The following is a 21,784-nucleotide window of genomic DNA, read 5'->3' as shown; positions in this document are numbered from 1 at the left end:
AGAAAAAAAATGGCGGCCATTTAAAAAAAAAATCGAATCTTGCACAAAAGATTTGTAGTAAATTATGAATAAAAAAAAAAGTAAACAATTTAAAAAAAATACTACGATGCGACGATAGCGATAAGTTTTTTGTAGAGAATCCTTTTTAAGTGAAGTCGATTGGACAAAATTTGACAGAGTTATGCTGTCAACCAGGTCAAAAAACATGGTTCCGAGAAAAACGCGTTTGAAGTTTCGAGAGGATAAAATTGAATGATGTGACTTAAATATTGATATAAAACAAGCGTCGACGCTTGGTGCCAATTTCGAATACTTCTAAGCCGAATATTGTTTTTAAAATTTGTAGGCATATTCTTAAATGTCAAAACTATCTATTTAAGCAAAAAAAAATCGATTTTTTTTTCACACTGATTTTCCCCCTTAACATCACCTCCGATAATTATTGGGAAATCGAGAAAATATTGGATTATGGCAAAAAAATTCTCTTTGAGAGAACTAAGTATATATTGATAACTGTCGAAATACTAATGTACACTGATTGTGAGCTCTAGCTGCAATAGAATTGTCCAATTGATACGCGTATGAATATGAAGTGTTAAAACTTGAGCAGAAGCTGTGAATTTTAAAACTTATTATTCAAACATATCGCTCTGCCGCCTTTACCACGCAAATATTTCGAGAAGGTAATACAAAGATTTGAATGCTATACTGGTTATTTAAATAAGAAATACATACAAGATGCGAGTTGGTTCTGAATTGAAAATACAAGGTGTGAGTTTGGTCTGAACTGACTATATGAAAATGCGAGTTTATAATTAGTCAATAAAACAAACTGTGTTACACGGAGAGGTAGTATTTAGACTGGCTACCTGGCATCTCGACAGACGCAGCGTAATGCATGGTACAGCGTAATCGCGTAATTTAGGTTTAGCTGATGAAAAAGCCAAGCGCAGAAGGCGGGTTGAGTCGTGTGAATTTCTGTGGCAATTCGATTGAACAATCAAATCTTCCCTACGAGAGGATGGTATTATACATTCATTAGATGTTTAATCATTCAATAAAGGTTCAGAATCTATTTCACCGTTGGTTCTGCCTCTAGTTTTCCCTTCTCCTCTAGACTGTAGTGTACTTCTTGTGTGTAGCAAGCTTGAAAAGATGAATATCGCTTCGGATCCGTTGTACACCAAGTCTCCATTAGGCAAATGACGCTTGTGTTGTGTTGAAGGTAGAAAAATTCCGAAAATCAGATGTGAACATCTATTCGATAATTTAAATTTAAATTCCCCAGATTCGGATTCAGTGACCCCAAGAACGCATATTTATGGTTATTGTCTCTGCTTTGACAGTTGTTTCTTGTTGTGACCTGGGAATGACCTGGATTTTGATCTGATAGGGTCAAACCGACTCCAGATTCGTATTGAGCGACCCCAAAAATAAATATTTATAATTAATGTAATTTCAAAAACTCATACGACCGTGTATCGCTATTTTTTTACTCTCAACAGCCATTTACTGAAAATCGGCCCGTAAGACAGTAGCATAGCAAGGCCAGTTCTACACGCAGATTCCTGTCACCGACACTCACCGACATCCTCCCCAGACTCAAACCCGTTTGCGCGATGACGTCACAGTCTGCCGTACCGACTCAAGATCAAGAACGTGCAACCTTACTGACAGTTGTATCGGTCGATGGCAAAAATCGCACTGCTTCACCGACAATTCTTATCGGTCGAAGGTCAAAATCGTGTTGTTTTAGCGACAATCTTACCGACCAAAGGTCTCAGTCTTTATGTAGTGTTCGCCTGCTAACGGTAGGGGGCGCAGCGGAGGGCGTGAACTTTGTTACCGACCTGGATGTCGGTTACCGTCCCTCATTCTTTTCCCACGATGGGACTGTTGATGTGTGACATCAACCACCTCACATTCCTTTCCCACGTTATCAACCACGTGATATTCCAAAATTGATAATTCTAAGAATTGTTTTTCACTCACTCGGATGCCGGTTTGATATCAACCACGTGACATTCTTTTGGCTTGTAAGTGTAAAGTGAACTCTACGCTGAATTTTGAACGGGTTTGGTCAAGGTCGGAGTGCAAGGTCGACCAATAGCTGCGGAAGTATACATTCAGAGCCAAGGATCTGCGGTGTTGGGTAACCATCGCTCTAGAAATGCAAAACAGAACTCGGTTTGAGTACAGCTCTGTCAGAGATGGAGAGCAACGTTGAATATGACATACGATTTGTATTAAGAAAATTCTCGCTCAAGAGCTAAGGTGAAGGTTTAAAATTGATTCATGAATATTCTTCAAAAAACAGTTTTATTGCGTGCAATTTTTAGGCTACAGTTGACAATTACTTCACAAAGATGGAACAATCATTTTATAACCAGGATATTATATTCGCCAGGAATGTGTGACCGTTCTTGTAGGTGCTTCTGCACAGGAAAACAAATCGTACACCCTCGCCGTCCGAACAGTACGATGATTTTGTAGCCAATTTTGAAGTAACAAAACGTTTTGTGCTGCATAGATTGCGTTGGGTATTGTATGCACGTTACATCTAAGAGACACAGCAGAAGGTTTTTGCAAGGTTTGAAGCGACGGACAGCCAAAGTCCAGCAAATCGATGATTTGAACTTTGGGGACAATTTTAAGCAACCAATCTCGTTTTTCGTCCCCTTTTACGCACACGGTTTCAGCTTTGCACAGCGTGTCTTCAATGGTCCACTCAACTTCCTCAAACGGTATGGTTCTACCGCTCCAAGGTAAACCGTGAAAATCGGGTTCTAACCAAGAATTTTGGCTTTTGTATTTGACGTTCAGACAATCCCATTCGTAAGGTGGTTTGAAGAAAAACATTAATGGAGATGCTTCCGAGTAGATTGAAATTAAAGCCAATTCTTCCAATGTAAAGGTATTGTTGAAAGGTCTACGAAAGCCTTGTATGTCAACGATAAGCTCAATCTTTGAACTGTGGGAGATGGTGGGAACAGGTCAGCTTTTATACCAACTTTTTCACCCCACCACTAAGCGGGTTGCATTCGACAATACGATCCTGAACAATCAAGCAGTACGCTGATGTTTCAGCGGGAAAGTTGGCTTCAGCTTCAAATTCAAGACGGATGTCGACAGATCCGTACTTCTGTCACGTGCGGAGCGGTCTCGCACGCGACGACTTCACCCTCTTTGTTATTGACGAGGTTTATATTTAATTTTGGTGGATTCGGAGGTGAACGTCCTCTACAGGGCGTTCCATGGGAAATGGTTTGAAGGATTTCAATTATTTTGTACCAATATTTTGAAGGAAGCAAGTAGAAATGTTTAATGAAATAACTAGAAGCAGCAAGGTTATAGACAAGGAAGCTTACACTACGTTCTTATGCTACTCACGTTCTCGCTCTTTCGCACTCTCTCTCTCGGATTCTGCTTCGGCCTCGAAGGTGCCGAAGTTTACACCTTCACTCACTCACTTACGTGCTACACGGCTTGATTAAGTTCGTGGCTTTGCGTATTGCGCTTAATTCTAACTTCACAGACTGATGCCGCGACGCGAGATGCTTGGACGACCGCGTGTAGATTTAAAGGAAATTCTCTCTCTCTAATCGTCGGAGACACAAGACTTATAACTCTTCACTCGACAGCTCTGAAGGAGCCTGATTCCGTTGATGTTGGTTTGATGCTGTCTCTAACGGAACTGTCTTCGCTCGCTCGTCCGACACCCCTTGGAACGTCGGGCGGCGAGCGAGCTTTTCGCTGACTTTGCAATTTCGAACAAAGGCTCGCCTCGCAACGGTCATCCTCGAAGCGCGTGATTTCGCGCTCGCCTTATCCCGGTGTTGATTACACCCGGGATCTGGCGGGCGCGAAGACGCTGACGTTGCTAACTGTCCAACTACGCCGTTGCACTTGGCTATACCACGAACTGATTATTAAAAGATATTTTATATGGACTAACTAAAACTATGCTTCCTTGTCTCCAAAGATAATAATACTGAAAATGATAATTGTTATGATCGGTAATATATTACAGTTTTGGGTAAATGTGCGGCGCTCGTGACATCCCTCCCCCCTTAGGTGTCGATGCCCTCATCGACTCGGTGCGCCGGGCCGACGGTGACACGGACACTGGAGGGTTGGCTCACAGCTGACCGCATATTTCGTACATTCGGTATTTACATTGTTTGTGTGTTGCACATACGCTCTTTCATAACCCGCACACACACACACACAACACTTTTTTTTTTTTTTTTTTGTTTTCGTTTGGCTTTATCACTCACTTGTCACCACACTGCTGGCTCGTCGCTCGGTCGTCCTTGCGTCTCGCCAGCCGCGTCGCCCTCGTGAGCTTGGTCCTCAGGTCTCCTCAGACGGCCTTGGTGTTATTGTCTCCTTCCGTCTGTGCCGGCTCGGCCTGGAGGGTTGCGGGTGGAGTCTCCCACTGGATGAGGTCCTCGACGACCTCCGGTTCGTCCTCCAGGACGTCCGTGAGGTTCGCCGGAGATCCTGGCGTTGTGGGTGGAATCTCCCACTGGATGAGGTTCCCCTCTGCCGGTTCTTCTTCTTCTGCGGGTCCCAGGAGTTGCTCTATCTCCCTTTCCAGGGCGATCCAGCGACCCAGGATCCGCGTACGGACGGCGGGAATCATCGCCCTGGTCAACCTCCTGTAGTCTATCAAGAAGGGAGCCTCTTCTTCACCCAAGATGACCAGGTGGTCGGTTTGGATTCCCTTATCCTTGGGGTCCCGCCCGGTTTGTATTGCCTTTTCCTTGGTTGCGGGGGTATGGCGCCGTGACGTCGTCGCCTGCACTGGCGCGTTGATCCTTGGCGCCGGTCTTTCCTCTCGGGTGGCCTTCGGAGCTGCTTGTGCGGCAGAGGCTTTCTTCTCGACAAGGAGGCGACCGAAAGCCTCCACGCAGTGGCCCGCGTGTAAGCCCGGCCTGTTTCCGACACTCTCGCCGCAGAGTGTGCAGGTCGAGTTTGCCGATCTCCGGTGGGAGAGGAAACGCTTCAGATAGCATTCCTCCCAATGCTCGTTGTCTCCGCGCTTTCCGCAGGTTGGACAGGTGCCGCTCCTCAGCTTTTCCACCGCCTTGGTCATTGCTGCCGTCGTCCTCGCCGTCGGAGGTAGCGCTGTCACCACCAGCTTCGGCAAAACGGTCGAAACCGCCGCCTCAGCTGGTGCTGGTTCGGGCGCTGTTGCTCTTGCCGGTGGTAGCTCTCGTACCGGCGCTGGTACTCGTACCGGTGGCCGGATCGCTATCTCGCACTTAGATAAGCACGAGAGTGCGTGAGCCATCCGTTCCTCTCCCGGTCGCTCCGTTTCACACAGTGGACAGGGGCTGAGGTCCGACCCATTCCCCTGATCCGCCCATTTCAGGTAGCAAGTTACCCAGTTTGGGCAACGCGTAAGGCTTTCGCGGCAGACCGCGCACTCCTTGGTTGCCTTCGCCCTGGCGAACGTATTTAGGTAAACCGCGTCGGACATTTTCTTCTCGATTTTGAAAGGCTGAATTCTCTTTTAAAATTGCGACTGCTCGGGTCTAACTCCGGGAATCGAATGGCGTATGGTTATGCCCTCTGGCTCTCCTTCCCTTTGGCGTGGTAGTGGGAGAAGTCTCGATGTTTCTGAGGGTGTTATTTTCCTAGTATGCCACCTCAGCCTCTTGCCGGGGAAGGGGGCAAGAAGACTCTCCTCCTCTTCCCTTGGGTTGACCCGTTGTTCTTTCCTTTTCCACTTCGTACCGTGTACGTAGGGCAATTCCTGGGGCCGCACTCGGGTTTCCGGCGCCGCCATGGTCTCGACATGGGTCCTGTTTTGTTTGGGCGAGCTCGATATCTTCGTAATGTGTTGCAGGTGCCGTACGCTTCGGGCGTCCGCATGGCAACCCAATCCATTTAGCCACTTTGTAGATGTTGGCTCGCCATATGTAGGTAGCCAATATTATTCCAAGAAGGAGGTCCAGGGCAAACCCGGTCGTGAACAGGACGTGCTGTTCTTCCTTGTCACGGCGGTGGCCGCCGATTTCTAAGAGTCGCCGTTGTACGTCGTCCAGGGATTCGTCAGCACGTGACGTTCGCCATGCTGAGTCCTTCTCGGTATATTGCGACAGTATATTGCCTTGACCTGAGTTTTCTAATTTTTCCTCCAACGGTTTTCCGAAGCTGAGGGCAATAAGAGAAATATTCAGTGAAATTTCCGGCGCATAAAAGTATTGTTCACGACTCTCGTGAACCCGCATTCCAGTGAGGGAGGTACTTCGGGTGCGTCCAACACAGTCAGCGCTGAGGTGGAGTATCCCGGCACCTTTCAACGTGGTTAAGACTTCCATTCTTGCTGGACAGAGTATGTAGATATGTTCTGATGCGTGTAACGAATAGAGCCATCCACCCTGGGAGGGTAGATGCTTCCAGAACGGGTCATCCGTCGTTTGTATCCTCACATCGCAGTGCCTATATGCGTCAATTGATGGGTTTATTAGCATCGCTACCTCGCATTGCTGTGACGTCGATACCTCCTTAAGAGGGGTCTCCATCGAGCAGATGTATCGGCGCTCTACACTGGTGCATTGGTTTATGTATACGGAGTCCGCCATAAAGTATGTACGGTGGTCTGCCGACACAACTATATACGGTGCCGACGGCTGAATATGAGCCGATTCGTTCAGTAGCGTTCCGCGCTGGGAGGCTGGCCACGCGTGCATTCGGTAAAGATGATAAGCCGTTCGCTCGAGCAGGGGAATATGTACCACAATTAGGATCCTCCCCGAGTGAAACACAATATCCGTATTGACTACGCGGGCCAACGATTCTCCTCGTAAGTACTCGATCGCGAGGGGAAATTCGAAATCGGGTGCCCGAGTTTGTATTTCCTTCGTTATGGCAGTCAGCTGCGTCGCTGTTAACATGCTGGGGTCGTAGCGTCCTTCTCTAGCCATCGATATCGCGTGCAAGTACTTCTCGCTTGTCTGGATATACTGCTTGACCTTAGCCCCCACTCGGTACGCGAAGTTCGCTACGATGTTCCGGCGCATCATCAAACTCGTCTGGTTGGATAGCTGATTAATCCGTGCGTGCAGTTTATCAACCATGTCTAATTCCATCTGATGTTCTCGATGCAACTCCTGGAATTTTGAGTGGGTTACATGTATTTTCTTGCTGATAATTTGAGTTAGATTGGATTGGTCACTAAACAATCGATTGATCTGCGCATTGATATACGTAGCATCCTCTTCGTTCATTGTGCCGAACAGCGATTTGCTGAGCGACCCAATGAAACCTAGCGGGACCGATCGTTTCTTCATAGTTCTGATTTGTAATGGCTTCATCGGCGCGCTGAGTTTGGAGTTGTGAGAAATGGCCTCAAGGTTATCCGCCATTTCTTTAGCCCGCCGCATGAATCCTTAAAGGTAATCCAAATTTGTCGTTTCACGGCAAGCCTCCTTGGTCGTGACCCGGCAGCATGCCTTGAACGCTTCGTTTAACTGCCTCTCGGCGGGGGGTGAATCCGTAATAAAAGCGTCTATATCCATGAACACGGTGACTCTCCAGTCCACTTGTTGCAGGCGGAGGGGGGCCACCCTCTCGTAGTAAATTCCCGGCTGGTCCTCCATGGGTGTTATGTGATACGCGTTGTTGCTGCAAAGCTCAGCGGCGGCCAGGGCCGTCGAAGCTAGAAGCACCCACACGCACAACATCGTCGAATTGGTGGACGGTGGCTCGTACTCCTACACTGGTTGTTTACGCGTCTCGCTTTCTCACTCCCGCACTCTTCTGCGAACACATGCAGATAACATGTTTACACACGGTTTACTGGTACCTCTCACACTCATACTTGCACACCCTCATACACATGTTTGCTTCGCTTACGGCAATCACTGCGTAGCTCCGCTGTACATTCCGATATATACATTTTTATGGTACAATTTCAGCAATCTGGCTAGCGGCTTACACCACTGCCAGTTTTACCTTATCGGCATGCTTCCTTATCCTTTTCCCATTTTCTGCCTCTAGTATTATATTACTATGGTCTGTTATTTGGACAATTTTATATGGGCCGTGATATTGGGAGTCGAACTTACCCTCACGAGGTTCCTTAAGGATATAGGCAAGGTCGCTCATTTTACCTGGGAAAGGACGGACTTTCTTGTCGTAGTATTTTTTGGTTGTTTCCTTCGCGCGATTTCGATTTTCACCGGCCATTTCGCGTATTTCGGAAAAGCGTTTTATTAGCTCGATAGTATACGAATTATACATGGATAGTTTTTCGTCCACGGGGAACTGACTCGGTAGCCGAGGCAGCCTCCCGTACACGATTTCGTAAGGGGTGAAATTTGTCGCCTCGTGCACGCTAGTGTTATACGATAATTCCGCGTAAGGCAACAAACGGTCCCAATCGTCGTACGTACCTGCATACTGCTTTATGTATTCCGCTAACAGTATGTGACTTCGTTCGAGCGCACCGTTCGTCTGTGGTCGATAGCCGGAAGTCGTTATTTGATTTATGTGAAAGATTTTGGATATTTCGCGTAGTAAATTTCCGGTAAAGGCTGCTCCGCGATCAGTAAGGATCGCACGGGGAGCTCCGAATTGCGCAATTAATCGCCTCGCCATAGCTTCGGCGATCGTAGTCGCTTTTAAATCGGGTATCGGTTCCGCTAAACAATATTTCGATAAGTGGTCTTGCATGGTTAATATGTGCTTATTGCCATGTGGTGTTGTCGCAACGGACCCACCGTATCGAGTGATACCTTATCAAAAACGTCAGCCGGCGTATCAGTAATGAGCATCGGCTCGCGCGTCTCAGCTCGAACCAATTTACGTTCCTGACAGCCTTTGCAGCTACGAATATAATTTTGCACTTCATTTCTCAGCGAAGGCCAATAAAAACGTTCACGGATTTTACGATAGGTCTTGGTTACCCCTCGATGGCCTCCGACAAGGCTCGCATGAAATTCCTCAATTATTTGCGGGTGTTGTTCATCCGGTGGTCGTCGAATGGTACCATAGCATATCGTGGTGACTATGTTTGTTTTACCGAGTATCTTGTTTAACCAATCGAGCAGTTTTGTGCGCGGTAGTTCGTCCGTATAGTCGCCCGAGCGTGAAATACGAACCGACTTCACGGCCGCTTGTTGAAGGGCGAATTTAAGATTCTCGAGTCCCTTGTATATGTGCTCGGTGTTTGTTTCGTCGTGGTACCGTTTTTTAATAACAATACTATAAATTTTATTGGACCCATACGGAGTCACCGCTATTTGTCTGATCGATAAATTCCGGTCTTTAATTGTTTGTCCATCTAACCTACCTAGGTCAACGAGTAGTTTTCCCACTGAGGTTGATAGTTCTCCATCGGCAGAGATGAAATGGACTAAATTATCTGGTTTGTACGTTAGACATTCTCGCGAGCTAATTATCGTACTTGTTTTTGCTATAGGTTTTTCTTGGTCAGGTTCCTCTTCACTGGACGAGTCCAGTGAGGACGACATGATCGGGGACGAATTCGTGTCTTTCGATCCTAATATGATGGGGTCATCAGAGAAAGTTATGAATTTGCTTTTATTACCGGTGGACTTTTCGGAAGGTGTAGCACGTGGTAGCGCACGTGCTTGGTATGGTGTAGACTTTGCAGCCGGGGCCGCATCGTTGCTGGGCAATGATCATCTCACCGTGAGGCGGGGAGCGGGCAGTAGAGAGGTCCGAGCGGGCTGCGAGGTGTCGGGTTCGCGCTCGAGTCCCGCAGCCATACTTGTCTCGGGTCTCACTCTCGCGTTTTCTCGCGGCATGCTCTCTCTCTCAGCTGGTTGCTCGTCGTTTTTGTCGTCCGCCTCCGTTTCTTCTTCTTTCGTGCGTGGTGATATCTTCTCCCTCGCACTCAGCCGCCGTACTAATTCCTGGTCCGATGGTGACTTGAACCTATCTTCTAATGCTTTCATGCGGCTGGCAAGTTTGGCATCTCTGGCGATGTCATCGAAAGGGTCTTGTTCTTGGAGAATCATCTGGGCCTCCTCTTCTACCTCATCCCCCTCCGACAGATGATCAGGCCAGTCTAAATCTGCTTTATCAGGCCCTTTTTTGGGGTCACGGGAGGAATTGGTGTGATGCCTCTCTTCCAAACGCCTTAATGATTCGTTGAATTTGTTAATTGAATCTTCAAGAGTTGCCGTTACCGTCTTAGTATTATCTGCTTCCGATTCCTCCGCGCTTCCATCTGAATCGTTGCTGGGTGCGGTGAGCGGGACCGTGATAGTGGCAGGCCTCTGATCGGCCGTCGCGCTTGCGGATTCCGATGAAAACACCGTCTCTTGGGGACCTCCGAGGGGCTTGACCTCTACGGGGGGTGAAGACTTCGGTCTTTTCGGAGGAAGTAACTGTGAGGGCAACATACTGCGGTGTGATCGCTGTATGGGTGGCCCTGAGCTCTCGGGTTCAGATCCGGAGGGTTTCGCATCGACGGGAGGTGGGCGCCTAGCGGGTCTTGTAACGACCTTTCCGCGCGTTCGTGTCGCCACCGGGCCTGAGCTCTCCGAGCTCCCCTCTCTTATTTCGGGTACTGTGGGGACCGTGGGCACGCTGCGTAGGCGCGAACGTGTGCGCGCCGTTATGACTGATGCGCCGGCCTTGGACGGGCCAGCTGATGTCTCAGGTGTCTTGTCTTTTCTGTTACCGGAAGGTTTCGAAGATAAAGGCAAGATCTGAGCCTTCTGAGGGACATTCGTCTCTACTTCCGAATCACTTGTAGACGAGAATTTCTCTAGGTCTACGGGATTACGGGAGAGTGCATCGGCATTTAGATTTTCACGCCCTGGCTCATGTTGAAATTCGTAATCGTATTTACACAACCTAATTTTCCATCTGTTGAGCCTCTTGCCTGGATCGAGCGTAGAACGCATCCATTTGAGAGGCTCGTGGTCGCTTACGAGCTTGAATTTTCTTCCATAGAGATACGTGGAAAAATGTTCAATTGAATCGATTATGGCCAGACACTCTTGTTCCGTAGTTCCGTAGTTCTTTTTAGCGTTAGTGAAGATTCTAGAGTGGTACGCGACCGGTAGATCGTGGCCATCGTGAATTTGCGACAATACTGCACCGAGTGTAAATTCCGAGGCATCGGTCGTCAAAATAAATTGTTTAGATAGATCGGGGTATTGTAATATCGGTTCTCGACAGAGGGCCTTGCGAAGCTTGCGAAAGCTGTATTTCTGCTCTCGTTCCCATACGAATGATTTTCCCTTTTTGAGTAAGTCTGATAAAGGCTTGGATATGGCTGCAAAATCCGGAATAAACCGACGGTAATAACCGGCGAGTCCCAGAAATTGCCGCACGTTTTTCTGCGTCCTTGGGTGCGGGAATTCACGCACTGCCTCTAACTCCTTCGGGTCCATTCGCAACCCGTCGCGGCTAACGATATGCCCGAGATACTCGACTTCGCTACGCAAGAACTCACATTTATCCGGTTCGAGGACGAGATTAGCTTCCTCGAGACGTTGCATGAGGCGCCGGATTTTAGTCTTATGCTCTTCGAGAGTTTCCGCAAATACTACAATATCGTCGAGATACACGAACAGTTCTGTCCCTTGCAACCCAATCAGCACCCGATCTATCAGGCGCTGAAAGGTTGCAGGCGCGTTTTTAAGACCTTCGGGCATGCGAGCGTACTCGTAGTGCCCGTTTATTGTGGAAAACACCGTCTTTGGACCGTCTCTCCGATCCATCAGGATCTGCTGGAAGCCGCTCGCTAGATCGAATGTCGAAAAGTACGTGGCTTTTCCCAGCTGTTCGAGTATTTCTATCATGTTCGGGAGGGGATACGCGTCGGAAATCGTCTTCTCGTTCAATTTACGGAAATCGATGACCATGCGCATCCGCGGATTCCCTTGAGAGTCGGGCTTTTTGGGAACTATCCAGACCGGCGAGTTATGAGGGGAGCGTAAATGAACAATTATCCCCTTGCTTAGCTTTTTCTCAACTTGCCGCTCTAGTTCCGACCGATATACTACAGGAAATCTATATTGTTTTGCGGTTACCGGGAGCTCGTCCACCGTCGGGATCCGATGGCGGACTTGATCCGTGCATCGCAATCTATCGCCTGGTAGCTTATACATGTGAGGGTATTCCTCGATGAGACTTATAACATGTGCGCGCTCTACCTCGTTGAGCCTATCTAACCGCAATGATTTAACGATGGCTTCTACTCGATCCGTCGGCGGAGTAGGTTCTACACCGCTACCGTCGGAACTTTCGCTGCTCCAATAGCCGTTCTCCCGATAGTGCTCGAAATCTTCGAGTTCCTGAGGCTCGATTTCTAATTCGACATCGTCGAATAGCGTGTTTATTGCTAAGACGTAGCACGATCCTCCCGTAGGAGCAACGATACCTTCTCCGATAAACACACCCGGTTGAGTTTCGATTCGCGGTAAGTATCCCTCCTTTAGATTCGCGTTCTTTAAAGGGATGCTTATTTGCTCACTCGTACGCGCGCGCAGTTTATAACTTCATTTCTCCGAAGCGATTTTCGCCGCTAACACGCGCTTCGTGGGTTCTGCGTCGGAAGGAGGTAGACCTATGAAAGGCTTAGGTCGGATGGGATCGCTTGAGGTAACTAAAGTATTATGGTAAAACGAAATTTCGGCTTTTTCCGCGAAAAAATAAGGTTTACCGATTAACGCGTCGCATCTCAGCGGCAGGTTTCGTAACACGTAAAATTTAGCTGGTTTTTCAGAGATGTGGAGGACAACTGAGTCGAGTGTCGGAATATCCGATTCCTTTAATCCCGTTACCCATATTTTATCGTCAGTGTTTACAATTGAGTCTGGATCGAGGGCAGTTAGTTTAATTAAGCTGGCTGATGAACCCGTGTCAAGAAAGAATTTTCCCTTCTTGTTACGAAGTTCGGGAGCACTTAGTTCGACTACTGGGCTCTCCTGGTCGGTGGGGGTCCAGAGAACGAGACATCGTTCTCCAGGAACCTCACTGACTGTTGGTGTTTTCGGGGTCGACTCGATTCGCTCACTCCGCTCGGGCCCGCAGGGGAATTAGCCCGGCGAGCCCCAGGGCAGTTTAAAGGCTCCCTTTGCGGGGAACGTCCCTGAGATGACCGTTGCATTAACGGGCAGCACGGGCAACACCTGGTTAGTTTGCAGCAATGTGTATATCCGCAAGGTGTTAACGGACTAGTATATGACCCTCCCGTAGCTGTCTCGTGGTTATCAGACGTTTGCGTGAATTTAGAAAAAAAACCGGTTGCCGGTTGTGGCGACAGGCTTCGATAAGTAGTCATCGGTCTACATTCCCGAGCCGTCGGTGACGGAGTTCGGGAGTTATAGCGAGCGTAGAGAACACGCGCCATTTCCTCCTGGTTCGACTCAATTCCTTTCCATTGACTGCTTCGAAGCGCTAGCCTTTCGGCGATTTGGAAGGCTACTTCGAGACTTTCCGGCTCTCGCAAATCTACCGCGGCTCCGATATGGGTAGGCAACCCTTTTATGAATGAACCTAGCGCGATTCGATGTAGCGGGTCCCCGTTCAATTCTGGCGGATCGACGCCAAAATATGACCTGTACGCGCTTCTTCCGCCGCTTAGCAAAATTCGGACTTTGTCGTAAAATTGCCCGATGGTTTGATCGCGTTTCATCCGGACCGTCATCAGCGCCTCTGTATAGTAATCGTAGGTGTGTCCGCGGGCGAGTCGATTCTTCAACAGTTTCACTAACCCGGCCATGCTTTCGATTTTCTCGCCGTAGATGCAGTTTCGCGCGTTCCCGCGTAATCGCGATATTACTGCGCCGAGGTACTGCGGTTCTGCCGCGGCTGGCACGAACATGGACGCGTTTTGGATGTCTTGCAAAAAATCCCGTAACGGCATATTCTTCCCGTCAAATTCGGGAAAGTTCGCGAAATTATTTTGAATAGTCAAATTTTCCACCATAGTGGAGACACTGGCGACCAGGTCGGCTGTCACATCAACGGCGTGTCTGGCCTGAGCGTGATTTGGCATGTTGATAAGTCCGGGGGTAGGGAAGGATATCGAAAGGATAAGCGATTCTATTACGTATAGTTCGACTTCCTCTTTTGTTAAAGATGAGAAAAATTCGAAAAAATTTTTGGTTTCAAATTTTACAAAAATTGAATCCTCGATTCCAATTCCCAAGGAAAATCACCTCCAATCCCACTTCTGACACTAGTTTAGTCTGTCACGTGCGGAGCGGTCTCGCACGCGACGACTTCACCCTCTTTGTTATTAACGAGGTTTATATTTAATTTTGGTGGATTCGGAGGTGAACGTCCTCTACAGGGCGTTCCGTGGGAAATGGTTTGAAGGATTTCAATTATTTTGTACCAATATTTTGAAGGAAGCAAGTAGAAATGTTTAATGAAATAACTAGAAGCAGCAAGGTTATAGACAAGGAAGCTTACACTACGTTCTTATGCTACTCACGTTCTCGCTCTTTCGCACTCTCTCTCTCGGATTCTGCTTTGGCCTCGAAGGTGCCGAAGTTTACACCTTCACTCACTCACTTACGTGCTACACGGCTTGATTAAGTTCGTGGCTTTGCGTATTGCGCTTAATTCTAACTTCACAGACTAATGCCGCGACGCGAGATGCTTGGACGACCGCGTGTAGATTCAAAGGGAATTCTCTCTCTCTAATCGTCGGAGACCCAAGACTTATAACTCTTTACTCGACAGCTCTGAAGGAGCCTGATTCCGTTGATGTTGGTTTGATGCTGTCTGTAACTGGACTGTCTTCGCTCGCTCGTCCGACACCCCTTGGAATGTCAGGCGGCGAGCGAGCTTTTCGCTGACTTTGCAATTTCGAACAAAGGCTCGCCTCGCAACGGTCATCCTCGAAGCGCGTGATTTCGCGCTCGCCTCATCCCGGTGTTGATTACACCCGGGATCTGGCGGGCGTGAAGAAGCTGACGTTGCTGGCTATCCAACTACGCCGTTACACTTGGCTATACTACGAACTGATTATAATAAGATATTTTATATGGACTAACTAAAACTATGCTTCCTTGTCTCTAAAGATAATAATAATGAAAATGATAATTGTTATGATCGGTAATATATTACAGTTTTGGGTAAATGTGCGGCGCTCGTGACACTTCAAAGATTTGTTTTGTTTTGAACAGTCGATAACGAATAAGGGAACGTCTTGTAGGAATTCACTCTTTGTCAGCAACGGCTCGGGGTTCTTGTCATAGTAGGTAGCTTGGAAGTTTGCGTACATCTCGTACAGCAGCGCGTACAGATTACGACTCATGTTGAGGTTCACGTTACCGCACGGATAAGATTGAGAGTTTGAAAACAGTTTGACGTCCGTGATGTTGCGATGATCGAAATCACTTGCGTTCTTGCTGGTCTTGTTCTTTCGAATTGCTTGGAAACCCAAAATGACGTATCGAGGTTTGCCAAGCTTAGTTGAAGTTTACACAGTCCAAACGTGTTTCGATGTTGTGGGAAGTAAGGGATATCCGTACAATTCCCAATTGCGGAAAATCATCGAAATAAGCGGATTTTTCTGAATGAAATTGAGTAGGTCAACTTTTTTCTGATCCTCGAGTTTTAAATACGGTATGACCCATTCCACTGCATTGATCGTGACTTTTAATTCCTTCTCTTAAATCTGCATGATTGCGTTGACGTCAGTTTTCAATCTCGTCAAAATTAACTCATGTTTAGCGTTCACAACGATCTTGCGGTAGTCTCTAGCGAAACCCAATATCATCCGACAGCCAAGTCTGACCAGGGTGCAGTGAAGCGTAACACTTCATGAGAATTGTCAAGCCAACGTTCTTCCTTCTATCGATCTCAACTGCATTAATTTCGTAGCGAATTCCTTCAAACAAATGACAGATCGCGTTGTTTACGAGCTGTGTGTGCGCAATAGCTGTACCATCAGGTTCAAGGAGTCGTCCATGGATATGTACCGAACTTTTGCTAGGTAGTATGCATAAATCCTGATGCTGAACGGTGATTCAAATTTCATCGCTGTTGTTAAAAGTTAACGAGGCGTAAGGTTTGTGAGCGTGAATCTCGTAATGCGCAACGGATTCGTCAAAGACGACTGATGTTTGAATGTTTGGGATGTCTTTTTCCATGGTACGTAGCAGATGATGAAACAGCAAAATCGGATTTTTAGCTGTCGGAAATTTCTCTTCCAAAAGGTGTCAGTTTCCGACCCAGGGCTATCAGGAATTCCACGTTTCGAGGTGTTAACGGTTCGAGAATCGATCGATGACTGACTTGATCGGGGCATGCCGACTTACTGATACACCTACTCTTTGGCAGTCTGTTGTATACAATTCCCATCGTTTATTGCGATTTGATATGTAGGCTCACAGTAATAACTTTTCCACGAAAATTATCCAGGTCTCCGTCTTGATCCACTAACCGGAGCTGAACGTGATCTATGGTCCTGACGGTGATCGGAAGGTGAATGACGTGCGACGGTACTTCCACGATCTTATATCCTGGTGGGACAGTCGGGAAAAACTCGTGAATAGTGTGTACTTTGTGTTCGTTGGCGTAGGCGCCCGTTGTAATGCTACACTTGACTCGCAACGCGTTGACCTTGAGTATAGTTACAGGCACGTCTGATTCGTGAGTCTTATCAACCTCCAATACACATGGTGTTAATCCTAAAAGTTGAGCGATGGAATCATTCGGCTCAAAGTTTATCGTGTGGTTGCAAATGATTTCGCTGCGTAATGTATTATTGTTGGGTTTAATGCTGAGCCTGATATCTGTATTTCTTAGCACGTTTTGAAGATACTTCTCTATGTCCTCGATCTTGTAGCTGCCGGTAGGTATGGTGATTGCTTCATCAGCTACGTGAATTTTATTGTGACCAACATCAACGTTGGGAATCGAATTGAAGGTTACCAATTGAGCCTATGGGTCAAATAACGACTTAAGTCGACTTAAGTCACTTTTTCAAAGAAGCTGATCTCGGTGTTCTGTATAATCTTCGCTATAAACCCTGTGAATCTTGGATGTTTTCGTCAACTTTTAATGCTGTAGTAACCATAACAAGCGGTGCGTGCACCGCCATTGAGTTAGCCGGCAGTAGCAGCGAAGCGAAGTAGGCTAATCCACGCGCCTCCGCTAAACAGACGCACGTGTTTATCTGCCTGTCTGTTAGATTTCGTGTAAAGCTGCAATATTTTCTGCGCGAAATAATGAACGAATCTACAACAACTACAACAGCATCGACTAGCCCTACTGCTACAGTTACGGGGAAAAAGAGAAAAATTCGACAAGATAGATGGGAACAAAATAGAAAGAAGCTTAAGCGTAACAGTGGTAAAAGTTACGCTTCTCAAAGTGGGAATAAAATACCTCGAAAAAAATTCAGGCACACTACCGACTGCTGCAAGAAAAACTGTTCGTCTTCTTTCGATTATAAACGTCAGCGTGAAATTTTCAAGACTTTCTGGGCAATGGCTGAGAAACCGAGTCAGGACACTTTTTTAATCAGTTGTATACAACGTGAAGAAATCAAATACGTCAAAACCGTAACAAAACGGAAGAACAGATCTTGGTCTTGGAAATATTCTTTCAAAGTAGATGGCCAGGATAAAACTGTCTGTAAAGGATTTTTTCTGTCTCTTCTCCAAATAACTGAATCCAGAATGAAAACGGTGCTCCGATTTTGTAAATCAGGTAAATGTTTATATTATTTTCTTTCTAAATAAATCAATATTTACGAATGCTTGACTCGTTTATTGGCGTCTTATAACAAAACAAGTCAGGTCTGGATTAAAATATGAAAATACTGATTGTTTCAGGTACGACAGTTGCTACAGAAAAAAGGGGTAAGCAACCCAACCCTGCCAAAATTTCGAACGTGGTATGGAGTTTAGTGAAGGAGCATTGGTCGACTTTCCCGAACAAAAAATCGCATTATGGAAGCTCCAAAACTGAAAGAAAGTACTTCGAGAATCCAGACTTAAACGTAAAAAAAATGTTTCACGCATTCCAAGAATATTACTTTGATAAAACAGGGAAGCAGCTCTCACTAAAGTACCCAACGTACCATAGATATTTTCGGGAAAATAGTGATTACTCGTTTAGGCAACGTAAAACAGACGTCTGTGATTTTTGCACCGAATGTAAAATCAAACTATCGGCAAATTCATCAGATCCGTGTAAGGAATCGTTCCGTCTACATGAAGTAAAAGTTGCGGAATACAAGGTTTTGCGGCAACAGTGCACAAAGAATATTAACGATGATACTCTAACTGTTGAGTTCGACTACGCACAAAATCTTCCGCTTCCAAAACTGAACTTTAGCGCACAATTTTACAAGCGATTATTGTGGCTGTATGTTTTCAACACACGCTGTTTTAATGACGGTGACAGCAAATTTTTTTGCTTCTTAGAATGTGATGGTGGCAAGAACGGTAACTCTGTGTGTAGTTTTTTGAACGATTTTATGGTAAAAAAATTGACTGAAAATCCAGAATCAAAAAAAGTAGTTCTTTTGTCTGACTCCTGTGGGGGGCAAAATAAAAACAAGACTCTCGTACGATATTGTGCTTGGTTGTCGGTCAAAATGGGAGTTGAAATAAATCACATCTTTCCGGTGCGAGGTCATTCATACTGCCAATGCGATAGAAATTTCGGTGTTTACGGAACTGTTTTAAAAAAAGTAGAGACCTTCGAAAATCCTATCGAGTATCTCGAAATAATGAGGACCGTAAGGCACAAACCAAAAGCTTTCGAAGCAGAGATGAGTGCCCACTTATTAAAAGAAAGGGATAAAACTTTGGATTCATTTTTTCTAAAGGTTCCAAAAGCTAAGGGAAAGAAATTCACGATCCAAAAGTATGTGAAGTTATCATACAAGCCAACAGGCACCATGTCCGTTTACGCGGACTATAATGGCGCTCCGCAAAATTTCAACCTGTTCAAATTAAACGCTTTTGTAAGTAAAGATACCGAACTAGCATTAGCAAACCCGGCTCCTGTTGGAATTAAGACAGCTAAAAAAAATGACGTGCTATCTTTAATGCCTTTTGTAAAACCGGTTAATAGGGAATGGTATAAAAATGTGCTGCGGGGTACCTGCAACGACAATGATTCGGCTGAAACAGACTAAATGGACTCTGATTGAACCTGATACATGCCGTTTTTTAAATGTCAATTCCTAGTTTAGCTTTTTTTATATGTGTTCACCGCGACCATGAAACACCCATTACAGTAGAAACTGGTTTGACTATTATCGTCATCATATTATTTTAATCCAAAAACGTGTTTGTACAGATTAAAAGTCGTTCTACAAAAAAACGACTTAAGTCTTACTCCGAATTTCCGTGATAGCACTGTATTGGACAATATTTAATAATTGTTATTACGTTTGTATATCATTTTTGGGTACCCCACCTATGTAAAAAAATAAAAGTTCCTTGTAAAATGCCTTGTCAAAATTGAAATATCGACTGTTGAATCTTTACTTGCCTTTTTTATGCCAAAACTTAAGTCGACTTAAGCCGTTATTTGACCCATAGGCTCAATTCCACCAAGCCAAGAGCATAACTTTTATCACGAGCGAGTTCGATCGGTGGGAAATGTTGTGCCTCGAGATTCGAAAAGGTTCCCGAAATCGTTAACGTTAATGAATTACACATGGCTAGAGTGATAGACTGACTTTGATGAATTATGCACTATGTTTATATAGCTCACCACTCAGAAATTTCAGACACAAGTATCCGCATTTAAATGTATCATAATCCCGGTACCTTTCATGATTGTATTTAACACTACCAACGCCAAGGTATTTTATGAGGTCTGAAGGTGGTTGAAGGTTGCCGAAACTGTCGAAGTAATCGATATTATTGTCGCGTTTCTTGTATGCAACCCAGTGTGTTTCCGGACTGTCTTTGTCGTCAAGGTTGATTATAGCTGACTCGTTTTTTCGTGAACCCTTTTTTGGGGCATTTCGTTTCGCATGAAAACACCGCGGAAACGCGGAACTTTAAAGATTTTTGCATATTTCTACAAGTCCCAATCAGTCAACGCTAGACGTGGTAGCATCGCATCTTGTTTTCCGAAAGATGGAGACCAAGACCTGTTTTGTACGGTTTCATACGAAGCTCTTTGCCCAACACGATAGCTTCCATAGTTTTGTTGTGTCGTTTGCTCTCTCCCAGTTCTCGTCTAGCAGCACTTGCATCGTTCACAGCTTTTGCTGTACCTGCCGCACCACCGGCTAACGCGCCTGTAGCACTGAGTCCAGCGAAAATAGGAATCAGAAACGGAAGAAAATCAGCGAGTTTTGAAGGTATTGGTGGGAAGCGAGGTGTTCGCACTTTACATTTTCCACCCACTTTTTTAACGGCGTTTTCAGCTCCCTCCAACGCAGTTTCGATAGCTACTTTTTCATCGTTGCTTGGAACCATAGAACGATTTGCAGCATTTAAAATTTTTCCCAGGGTCTAATTTTTTGATTTTCGAATTCCCATTCCAAGTTTTGATTTTACTTTCATTGTATTAGCTATTGCCCAAGCTGCTGCTTTTTTTACCCAAAATGGCTTCCGACGCGAAAACCCGTTTCCAAGCTCTTTCAGCTACCACCCTATCAGCCTTGTTTGTAACTTCAAGATTTTTACGATTCTGCGAGTAAGCAATGTTGTGGTCCTTGCGAGGTGCGTCCAGAAGATTGATCCCCGGATCACCCCGTGTGAGTCGCTTTGTTGATTTTGTACCAGGCCCACAGTACTGATAACCAGGTACATGCAATTCGACTGAAAGGCTGTTGATGATTTCATTCACCTCTGTACACGATTATGTTTGTGCGTTTACCGAAGAAAAGTGCTTCATAACGGGGTATTTATAGCGAAACCGATCAGTCATGTCTGAGATGCAGTTTGAAAAACAACCCACTAAGCTTCCACTAAAGAATTTTAAAAAACTCTCAGCGCACAATGTCGAAAGGCACAAGCGGCACGGTGAATGACTCCCAAATAATCTACCTGCAATATTCTGCGGACCGTGGAATTGTGGTAAAACTAATGCGTTGCTCACACTTATAACCCATCCCAACGGACTCAGATTTGGAAATATCTATATCTACTCAAAATCACTTTTGACGATGTAGCATGCGAAAAGCAGGACAATATTAGAGCCTACTTGGGACTTCTGTTTCCGTTTTGGATGTAAGTGGCAGGTGTGAGAAAGAGTGTGAGTGGAAAGGCGAGAATTTAGCTGGATAGCAAAGAGGAGGAGCAAAGGAAATAGGGCAGAGAAAGAGCGGTGAAGGAATAGACGGGCGGACGGGTGAAGGGAATAGGGAGGCAGGAATAGAAGGGAAGCACAGTTGAAAAAAAAAGGGGGGGAGTTTTGAGGTTTGTCAGAGAGAGCCAGCGGACGGCAACGGGAAGGATAAGACAAAAATAGGCGATGACATCTAGGGAGTAAGAAGGGGGATAGAGCAGAGACAGGTAGGCGGCAGGTCGATAAGGTAGGGAGCGGTGGCGGAGAAAAAGAGTATGAGCAACGCGGGTGGCCAAAAAGAAGGGGTGAACAGACTAGAGAAGGAGAAAAGGAAAGCTAGGCCGGGTGCAGTAGCATTGTTACGGAGGGGTAGGAGTCATTGCCTGGAATCGGCGACGACGGTGCTGGATTTATAGAAGAGAAAGCGGGAGGAAGAAGGGGAAAAAGGGGAGGAAGACGCAGATGAGATACAGGACAGAGAAAGAGTATTTGGGAAAAGCAGGAAAGTTCACCGGTCGCTGGAGGGCAAGACAGATGAGGAAGGCAAGGCAGAGGGAGGGAGTATACA

The 21,784-nt window shown here is 46.1% G+C and overlaps 2 protein-coding genes across 2 annotated transcripts in view; both read left to right on the top strand.

Moving 5' to 3' along the window:
- Positions 1-21,784, top strand: part of LOC124185963 (dynein axonemal heavy chain 2) — a 670,443-nt gene that overhangs the window by 10,555 nt on the left and 638,104 nt on the right. The window lies entirely within an intron of this gene.
- On the top strand, positions 17,083-19,102 carry LOC124186624. Its single transcript, XM_046578462.1, has 2 exons — positions 17,083-17,664; positions 17,790-19,102. The coding sequence occupies exons 1-2, from the start codon at positions 17,181-17,183 to the stop codon at positions 19,100-19,102; spliced, it is 1,797 nt and encodes a 598-aa protein (XP_046434418.1). The 5' UTR covers positions 17,083-17,180.

This window comes from Neodiprion fabricii, chromosome 7 (genome assembly GCF_021155785.1).
Source record: "Neodiprion fabricii isolate iyNeoFabr1 chromosome 7, iyNeoFabr1.1, whole genome shotgun sequence".
Classification (NCBI taxonomy): domain Eukaryota; kingdom Metazoa; phylum Arthropoda; class Insecta; order Hymenoptera; family Diprionidae; genus Neodiprion; species Neodiprion fabricii.
Note: the sequence above shows the minus strand (reverse complement) of the source record. Positions and strands in the feature narration are given on the sequence as shown.